The sequence below is a fragment of the Paralichthys olivaceus genome, chromosome 11, assembly GCF_024713975.1.
Source record: "Paralichthys olivaceus isolate ysfri-2021 chromosome 11, ASM2471397v2, whole genome shotgun sequence".
Lineage (NCBI taxonomy): Eukaryota > Metazoa > Chordata > Actinopteri > Pleuronectiformes > Paralichthyidae > Paralichthys > Paralichthys olivaceus.
Window position 1 is genome coordinate 10353813 of NC_091103.1, and position 10585 is coordinate 10364397.

The 10585-nt window shown below is 40.4% G+C and overlaps 1 protein-coding gene across 1 annotated transcript; it reads left to right on the forward strand.

The window, feature by feature from the left end:
- Positions 1–778: 778 nt before the first annotated feature.
- pdcd10a (programmed cell death 10a) lies at positions 779–9540 on the forward strand. Its single transcript, XM_020094864.2, has 8 exons — positions 779–1155; positions 2828–3023; positions 4953–5006; positions 5139–5256; positions 6239–6365; positions 8479–8557; positions 8654–8736; positions 9084–9540. The coding sequence occupies exons 2-8, from the start codon at positions 2934–2936 to the stop codon at positions 9163–9165; spliced, it is 633 nt and encodes a 210-aa protein (XP_019950423.1). The 5' UTR covers positions 779–1155; positions 2828–2933; the 3' UTR covers positions 9166–9540.
- Positions 9541–10585: the final 1045 nt, after the last annotated feature.

A 10585-nucleotide genomic window follows, 5' to 3' on the forward strand; every position in this document is an offset into this window, starting at 1 on the left:
TGGCAATTTTATAACACATTTCAGCAACAAGCGTTATGTGGGATGAAATATGAAATTTAAAATATAAAAATGAATGGTGCCGGTTTGTTAGAGTAGCACAAGAGAATAGAAAAAGTATTTAAAGAAGAAACTAAAAGAGTTACATAGAGACTAATGAACAAATAGGTAAGAGAAGAAATAAAAGAATCAAACTAACATGCAGGGTAGTAAATTAATAACTTTGATTTTATTTAAGGCAGAGGCAAACAGGAAAGTCTTCTTCTTCTTCTTCTTCTTCTTGCTATTGTTTATGTTGTTGTTGTTGTAATACACAATTACACTGACCTCCAGCAGGAAAACTGACATGAGCCTTTGACATGTGTTAGTATAATTTATTTCTAGCTAATGGTCAGTTACACTGAAATATACATCTAATCTATTTTAATTTATGTCACTTCATATTTTTACTTTTTAAGTTCTTGTGCTACTTCTGTGGCAACTGATCTATTTTGTGATTATTTTGTACACATTTATTTTTATCTTTTAAAAACTATTAAAATGAATTAAAGTCAACATAAATGAGTGTGACGATTATTTAAACCTTTCACAGTTGAATGGTTTTGTTTAGAAACTGGTTGATTATGTGTAAAGTTTAGTACAATTGTTGCCATTAGTAAATAACTACCTATATATACACATGATCAGATTCCATTTCAGTGTTTACTCAAAGAGTTCAAATGTTCTTCCTCGCTCCGTCGCAGTGTCGCCAGGGTTAAGAAAACATGTCCTGCACCTGTTTGGGATTTGAAGTCTAATCTGGAGGCCATTACTATTGCAAATCATTCAGGAGCCTCACGGAAAGAACTACAACCAGCCTCTCCGCTCCCGGCCCCGGCCCGACCCACACCCGGGCTCTCCGCTGCTGGTTTACGGGACAGAAAACTTCCTGAATGACGCACTAACCACAACAGCAGCCGAGTCCTGAGTCCGTGTCAGGGGCGGAGACGCTGGGTCTGTTGTGGTTGTAGCCACTTAGCTCCGGTTAGCTCAGGACGCAGCGAAACACCTGCTGTAAACTGCTAATCCCATGTTAGCACGCTACCTGTTCGTCCATCCAGCTCCGTGACAGCGGGACTCTGCCTCCTCTCCTCCCCGCTGACAGCTGTGTCGGCCCGGGTAAGTGTCGAGCTGGGACCCCGTGAGTTATAAACTTGTCACGGTTATTGCAGTTTAGCATCGTCTGCTGAAGAGAAGGAGCAACCTCTCACTGTCAGTTGTCTCGGAGTCTGTCAAAGGAAAGCTTCATCTGGAGGTCACATAGTATCGCTCGGTCTCTTAAGTGTCCTCTAATGTCCATGTCCTGTGTCCAGATGTTTGAACCACAGCTGGATGGTGGCGAACACTGTTTGTTGACATACTGTCGTTTGCTGATGTGGCTCCTCTGTCCAGGAACACATCACTCACACTGTTGTCCGGAATCCTTTCAGAGATCTGGACACAACATAAGTGTAGCTGCAACTTTTGTCATTTATTAATATCTATTTGACATTTACATGGGCCAGCATACACCCTGTAGCAGGAGCACTTTATAATGATAGTGTCGTCACTCCAGTTATTTGTTAAACTGGTGTATGTCAAGAGGAAGTGTCCATATGCTTGGTTGATCATTATCCACATGTAAAACAAGGATATATAGTGAACCACAAGAAGAACAGGTAAAGCTTATGCTGGTATCAGAGGAGATCACACGAAAGGAAGGAAGGCAGTTCAGTGATTAGCTTCCCCTCTATTTTACATTCTTAAGTTTGCTACATCTAAAACCTTGGCCTGTGTTAAAGAGATCTTTGCTCATTAATCTGCTGAAGATTGACCATAATGTCTGTTTGTTACCTCCCAGTTAAAGCTGTTAAAAACACTGAGCAATCCTTCTCTTTAAATCCATCTATTGGGACTAGGAAACACTGGACCCATTATAACCCTAATGTTTGTGTAATAGAGGTTATCAAAGGGCAAACTAAGGCCTGTAGAAAACCAGAGAGTCCTCTGATAGTCGGAATTTGAAGGCAAGCATCACATTGTCGTCAGATCAGCAGGTGATGACTCATTGGCATCTTGAAAAGAGACACACTCCTGAACAGAGACTTGGTATGTCAGCGACTCTCCCTGCCCTCATCTAAGTGATCTGACGTTTGCTGAGCGGAACAAATCATGACGTCATTTAAGATCTTGTAAAGTTGTCCCACAGTAAACAGTGGCAGGGACAGAACAGGTCCTGGAGGTGTCAGGCGGGTGTGTGTGTGAGTGAAAGAGACGCAACACAGGCCAGTGACAGAGGGCGTATTTTTCCTCATTTTAACCACCAGGATTCACTGCATCCTCATGTCGAAAATTCATCGACGTGTGAGCCAAGTTTCTATATTTATCACAGTGACATTTTTATTGCGCCAGTAATATTGGAGAGGGTGTTCCTTGTCAGGTATGACTCATGCCAGGTTTGTCACCATTGCAATCCAGTGGAAGAATAAAGCATACACTCTGCAATGTCGCTGTTATATGATTATACATCTGTAAATTAAAGGGCTTCTGGGAATTTGCTCACATGGAGTTTATGACACGTAATGAAGGCAAAGAGCCAGTGCAGTGTGGGAGCCATTACGAAATTGTATTTTATGAACTTATTCCATCTTTGACTAACTTTCCGTTCCCTCTTTTATTAACAACACTAAATATCCCAAAATTTATGAAGCAATTTATTACCCTTTTTTAATCCCTGTCTGTGTCATCGCCATCCTCCCCCACCATCCATCTCTCCCTATCTGTTCCCCTGTCCTGCCCTCCTCTCCTTCAGGCCCTCGTCCTCTCCTGCTGCGTCAGTCGTCGTGAGTGATTGAATACAGTGAGACTGGCATCTGTGGACAAGCACACACACACAAAGGGCCATCGAATGGTCAAGAATGACCACAGACGACATGAAGAATGAAGCCGACGCCACCTCAGTAGTCTCCATGACTCTGTACTCTGTGATGTATCCCGTCTTTAACCAGGTGAAGAATGCAGACTCTCTGTTTGAAGTTAAAATTAATAAATAATCAAAAGATGAATAAACAAGGCCAAGGTTTGTTGCATGAGAAAGAAATATAGATGAGACTTATTCATATTCAGGTCGAGCAGAAGGAAGGGTGTGTTTAATGAAAAAGCTGGCTGAGGTTTGTAGTGTGTAGGATTTGTTTCTGTTGTGCCTGAAAAGAAATAATAATAGACAATATAATTAACAAAGAAGAAATGCCAACATTGCAAACAAACGATAATCATAATATGAAGAGACCAGGCTGCTCTTACTGTGTAACTGTTTAATGACACAGCTGTTTGTCTTTCACATGTGAAAAACACTGAATGTCTGTGCACACGCATACACAACAACAGGAAAATGTCCAGAACATGTAGGTGAGAGGTGGCTTCTGGGTAGAGCATGCAGGAGGCAGGACATGATGGTTAAATTCCATTGCGGAAATCAAGTGTTTTTTATTTCCATCATAATACATCCGTGATAGACACTTGCCTTGGCCCTTATCACCAGAAGCTCTCAGATCTCCTTGTCTTTCTAAGCTGACATTTACATCTGCGTCTTCTTCAATCTTGAAAATTGTAGGAAAGCGTGCATGTCTGGACTTCAGTGCATGTCTGGACTTCAGTGCATATCTGGACTTCAGTGCATGTCTGGACTTCAGTGCATATCTGGACTTCAGTGCATGTCTGAAAGCAGCTATAGTCTTGATGAGTTATGCACATGGACTGGGTTTATTGTGTTTTTATCATACACTGTATAATGTGTAAAGGTGGGAAATGACAGCTCTCCTGAAGTAAAGCCAAAGCATCTCAAACACCCCCTGGTGGCTGGCTGCAGTATAGGCCATAAATCCCACCTCCTCAGTGTCAGTTCTGAGGAGCAAGCAGCAAGATGGTAGCATTCGTGTCTGGGATATTTTGGCTTAATTTTTGGATAGTTGGCAGAAGCGGAGACACATTGACCGTCCTAATAATTGTAGTTTATCGTATAACGTTATATCAGACTCGTTGGTCTATATCTGTATGAAACAAAAAATAACAAATAAAATACAGAAGAGAAGTATAGAAATACAATAACAGGTATTAAAACACATACAGACATTTATTCTAGTATTAAAAACTTCCAAGTCATAACATTGTGTCATCTCAGTTAAGGCCCTTATGATCATATACATATATGTATACATCATTTGTTTATGTTTGTATTCAAGATGTACATCTTGTATATTTACTGATATCATGTTTGTCTTAAAGTGGAATTCTGAAAAAAATCCGCAAATACAAATGATGAACACTCAAACACAGCAAACTATAAAGTACTCAGTGCTGTAAACAATGCAGCGGTGTCAGGGGGTTCAATCACAAACAAGGAAAACCAGGCGAGGATGCTGTGTATGGTGGCACGTACTGGAAAACAGAACAATGGGCTTCATTTATCAAATAAATTACACCGCAGTTTGTACTGAAAACAATTGAAAACTGACGTCTATAGTCTTTATGTAGCAAATCAATGGGTAAAACGCACCCGCCGGTCTTTGTTCCTTATTTGTTGTCTTTCCACTCTCAAATAAAACTTAAAATTTAAACTACAAATCCAACAAACTTTTCTTTTTGGGAAGCTTCATCATTAATACCAGAATATCAGCTCATAGCAACTGAACACACTACCTCTTTTTTTCTATTAGATGTAGAAATACAGATCAGACTCAGCTCAGTACACAGAACAATACAGTAACACCATGTCCTTCTTTGATACTGCAGGTTGCCAGGCTTATGTGTACTTTTCAGCAGAATTACATTTCTGGACAGAACAGAAGCAGTGATAAAAGCTAAGCTTTGTGTGTTTGTGTGTGTTATGGTTTGTGCTGCTGGCTTATATGTGTTTCTGTGTGTATTATTACTTTCAGTTGGAGCAAGTCAACTTATCAGCAGCACAGACCTTGAGAGCAGCTTTTATAAAGGTTCGTTTGATTACCATCTTTCCCTTTTACTTTTTAAATCATCGGACAAGTCAGCTCTCAGGTGATTTGTAGATTAGTTTCAATTCGAGGATGAGAGAGATGACTTTCAACTGTTTGTTTGTGTGTTTTAAGGCGGAGAAAGAGAACCCAGGTCTGACCCAGGACATTGTCATCAAAGTTCTGGAGAAGAAGAAATTAAAAATCAACTACAGCGAGTCTCTACTGCGCATGGCTGCAGACGATGTGGAAGGTAGGTCGCTGGGTGCTTGATGGATGCTGTGTGCAGAGAGGGAAGGAGGGGGAGACATGATGGGTCCCCTTTAGAGACGAAATGGTGTGAAAATGTCAGATCACGATTATCATAGTGACCGTCTTTCAGTGCGTTTTATGTCATTTTGTCGCTTTGCATTTGGCGGCCATATTGTCAGATTAGAACAGCCACACTATCTGCGTGAGAAGCACATCTCTTCTAGAGGGTCAGGCCTGCCCATTTTCTCAATAACAGGAAAATAGACACTGAAAACTTTTGAATATGTCGCATAAACATAAATATTTGCATTGGTTTACACAGGTTTTTTTATTATCATTGTAGGACTGGAAGATGCATGGCGTCATATCGTAGAGTCCTGGCATTTAGTACGTAGGGTACTTTTAGTACAAGGAAATACAGTAGTCATACCAGAAACCTTACCAGATAAGCAATGCAGGTGTTATGAGCTGCACACAGATACATACTGTGTAGAAATAGGCGTTTTGTCTTCAGACACAACACTGACTGCCTTGCTCAAGGAGACTTCAACATGGGTGATCATATTGCATGAGCTCAGTTATCCACTGGGGGTAGCTGTTTCCCCACAAATCATCTCCTATCCCTGCTCTCAAATATTCCTCCGTCTCTGTCTGTAATTGAATTCCTTGTGCTGTGTACAGTGATTGATGGTAGTAATGAATTCACACACACACACACACACACATTTTGGATGCATTTTAAATGTACCTTCTTGATGGCGTATCCCAACTTCTACCATAACTTCACAAACAAAACACTTTACAGTGCACACACATTCTAACACACACACACACCTATGTGTTGGTTTTATTCATTAGAAACGTAGATGCGTCTTTCACACGTGTTATTAATTGCTTCCTCTTGGTGTCTCTATTTCCATGTCTGCTGACGTTCGCGTCGCTGAGATCAGTATTTTTTCTTCTCTTCCACTCTGTGTTTTCAGAGTTCATGATTGACAGGAGAGAGCCAGAGTTCCAGGAGCTGAACGAGAGGGCCGGAGCTCTGAAACACATTCTCAGCACCATACCAGATGAGATCAATGACAGAGTCGCCTTCCTGCAGACCATCAAGTAAGTTCAGTGTGTGTTTGAGTGAGTGGACAATACACGGCTGGTTTATGTCTACATAACAGTTTTCAGTCAGACCTCTTGAATTCATTGTATCGATTCTCAGAAAATGATTTGAGGACATTTGGCAATAATTACATTATTCAAATATATTTTCTTCCAAAGTGAATTGCTTTGATACTGTGTGTCTCTGTGATGATGAGGACCCTCCTAACATAGAAACAACAACAAACAAAGGGTGATCTTTGGGCGCGGTGTTATTGGATATCGAGAAAAAGGACATGAGTGGCTGCAGCTAGAAGCAAAACTGTTTTATGACGCCTAATGGGAAGAATGTGAAAAGTTGAGACTCTGGTTGAGGTCAGTCTGAGTCATCACACACTCAGCCGCACTCAACACACACCTGCAATCAACACATACTTCTGTTGCTTCGGCAAACGTCTGTAGATAGGTTTTTTGGGGTGAATAAACACAGACGGTACAAACAGTCTAGTGGTTGAATTGATTTGAATGTGTGTTATATAAGGTGGAAATTCACTTCACAGTCACACACACACACACACAGACACACACACACACACACACACACACACACACACACACACACACACATAAGGCTTTGCATTACATCAGCACCTTCACTGAGCAGAATAGTGTGTTTTTTAATTTGAATTAATATTTTATTTAACTGGTCAGTTGTGTTACCAAGTAATACTTTAAAAAATATTTTTTTTTCAATACATATATATTTAATTTGCAACAAGAAAGTAAAATCAAATCGGGTCTGTAGTCTTGAGCAATTGGGCACCCCCCCATACTCAGGAATTCTGACCTGATTAGATTTTTCTCTGTGTACGGAGGTTTGAGTCCTCCTGCAGCGCTCTCAGGTTCGATTCTGACCCAGCCCTTTGCTGCAAGCCTACCTTACTCTCTCTCTCTCCTCCCTGCTTAAATTCTTCTAAAAAATGTTTATATAATAATAAAAAAATCTAAAGAAGTCTTGAGCATGAAGTTTCATGTGCAACCTTGGGAACAGTTTGTATTACAATATATTCCCAACTCAAAGGTCCACTTGCAAGTTTTCAGCACACCCAGCGTGACCCGAAACCTGCTGGAGGGATTGTGTATTTCATCTGGAGCACCTCAGGATCTGTCAGAAAGAGCTAGAAGGGATAGGGAGAGGTACACCCTATCAGGGTGAGATGATGGATGGTTTTCATGAGATCTTAAAAAGTCTGAAATTCATGAATCTGAATTTAAGACCTTAAAAAAGTCTTGAATATGTTCAAATATTATAAACTAGGTCTTAAATATCTTTATGTTGGTTGGTATTGCAGTGTACGTGGTTTTTAATGTCTCAGTGGGTTGTAGTTCATTTTTCAATTATAGAGATATTAAAACATGGAAAAATGAAAAGTACACCACCCTACTCTTTCAAGGTTTAGTCCCTACTAGGCTACTTCACCACATTAACTATGGGCAAATGTAAGCACCTCTGGGACTCTGATATTCAGTTATGACATAGATCTTAAAATTAATTCATTATGGTCTTAAAAGGATATAAAAGTCTTAAATATAATTTACAAAAGATGCAACATATGCATTTATAGATACCAATTCTTTATGTTCTGAGATGGTAATGACTAACCTCTAAGATTCTTACATTCCCTTTTTTTTTTTACCTCTATGAGCTGCACTATTGGCACACACACACACACACACACACACACACACAGGCACACACATACACATACACACACACACACACACACACTACGGAGAGAAAGCGAGAGGTCTTTCATTTCCTCGGCTCACTTTGTCATTATTTTGATCGAATTCTGTACTCCTAGCGAGTTGCTGCTCGAGCTCCTTACCCAGCGGACAGCTTAGAAATAAAATCAATTCAAAGGTAATGCTAAAAAATTAAAGTTATGGTACGGCAGATTTCAAGTGAGTACGATGGGGGGGTGGGAGTCAGTTTGTGAGAATAGAAGAACGAGCAGGATCAAAGAAGTGCAGTTTCAGGGTTATCACTGCCTGATGAAAACAGACACACTTTGAGATACTGTTTCTTTTTTTACGGTGTGCACTTTATTTGTCCGTGTGTCATCCACAGAGATATAGCCAGCGCCATAAAGGAGCTGCTAGACACCGTTAACACCGTCTTCAGGAAATACCATCATCAGAACCGACGGGTACGTAAATACATGAAGAGGAAAGAAAAATCCAAACACACAAACTGTTTCTGTGAAATATGTGGAGCTGAAAGTATGTCTGTATTTATTGTTAAGGCACTAGAACAGCAGAAGAAAGAGTTTGTGAAATACTCCAAGAGCTTCAGCGACACTCTCAAAACCTACTTCAAGGATGGAAAGTATGACGCTGTTTCTAGTTTCTTCTGTTTTAGGAGTTTGTCGTTTTTCCCTTTCTTTTTCTGTCTTTTCACTCACTCATTCAACCACATACACACATACACACTCTGTCACCACCATGTAAATGGTTGTCGTTTGATCACAGACCGCTTCCATCAAATCCGCCGCTGCTGAATAATTCCCTTGACCCATTTCCCGTTAAATTCACGCCGGCGTGTATTCTGTGAAGCCCGACATTCTCTTTTCCAGCCAGATCAGAAATGTTTCCTGGATCAATACTGATACCGTTGCCATGGTTTCTTTGCTGTGTGATTGACACACCTTGTGTCTCTGTCACGGTTGTTTCCAGAGTGATAAGCGTGTTTGTCAGCGCCAACCGGCTCATCCACCAAACCAACATGATACTGCAGGCCTTCAAGACTGTGGCATAGCAGCCTGGAGAAGACACACACACACCGAGAGGCAAAGAGATGACACGAGGCTGTGTAATTTGTAAAGACGTTGTCTTATTTTGAGCTGTATAATTTATAATTTTGTGGCTTTGTGGGGAGATCAGGTAGTTTGAGGTTCAAAGTAAATCAGGTTGACAGTAATGACCAGGGATTTTTACTCTTTTTATGTTGCTCTTTTATCAGATCCCCATTTCTTCATTCCTTTACATATGTCCCTCTCTGTTCAATAGGTCTAAAAACAGTATAAGGAAAGCGTGATTATTTTCATGTCCTTAAATGTTTTAAATATGTTAATGAATGTCTAACAAAGTGACAATAAAATGAACTGGCATTCAGTTTCCAGACTTATCCACACGTTTTTGTTCGTTGCCTTAATTTAATTGTAATTTCTGCTTGTTAAAACACACAGTGGTGTCTTCTCCTCAGCACTAATATCCTGCCACGATGAGCATACTTAATGTTCAACCTAAGTGGGAAACGTTCAGATCCTATGAAGAAATAAAGATCTGGGGAAGCGCTCGGGGACTATAACGTCTGTTCTCTCTGTCCTGCTCTGGTCTGCTTCACACTGTGCATCATAAACACAGGCAGTAACACACCAGCTGTGCAGTCTGTCCCTGGACTTTAGTTACAGAAATAGTTTCACATTTACTGTCTGCTAACAATAGATAATCCACTTTGTAAAAGAACACATGGGCAGCTGAGGATCCAACCATCCAATGTTTTTACCTTTGCCAAGCAGGTTATGTTTTCACCCCTGTCCATTGGTCCAAACCACTGAATTGTTGGATGGTTAATTGTTTGTCAGCAGGATTATGCAAAGACTACAGGACAGTAGTCACACACTGATACACACACTCAATGCTTTTGATGGGTACTTTTTGGTTTGGTCCATGTCCCATCCACTAACATTGAGGAGGGAGGGGTTTATGACCTTTACTGCAGCCAGCCATCAGGTGGCAATGGAGATGTTTTGGCTTCACTTTTGGGGAGCTGACATGTCGTCCATCATATATATTCAGTGGTTAATTTTTTTTCCCTCAGAAAATGTGAGTATTTATACCAAAAGCAAATCCACCTTGAATCACTGCTTTTATTTTCCTGTGATACAGTGTAGATAAACATTCAGTAGATTACATGGTGTTACACACAGCTGCCATTTTGATATTTGTCAGCTTTTGTTATAGACAGTTTCCACTGGAAAGCGGATGAAGACCATAAACAGAAGATGACATTTCTTTTAGGGAGAGAGAGCATGAGAAGTGACAGAACTCCATCTTAGAAAGTTTGAGCGACCTTCTCAGACTTTCTGAATGGAATAAAGAGACAAATAGACACTGATAGAGATCAGTACAATCTTAAACTTGCTTTGATTTGCATACTTGAGTTTTTAACCGTG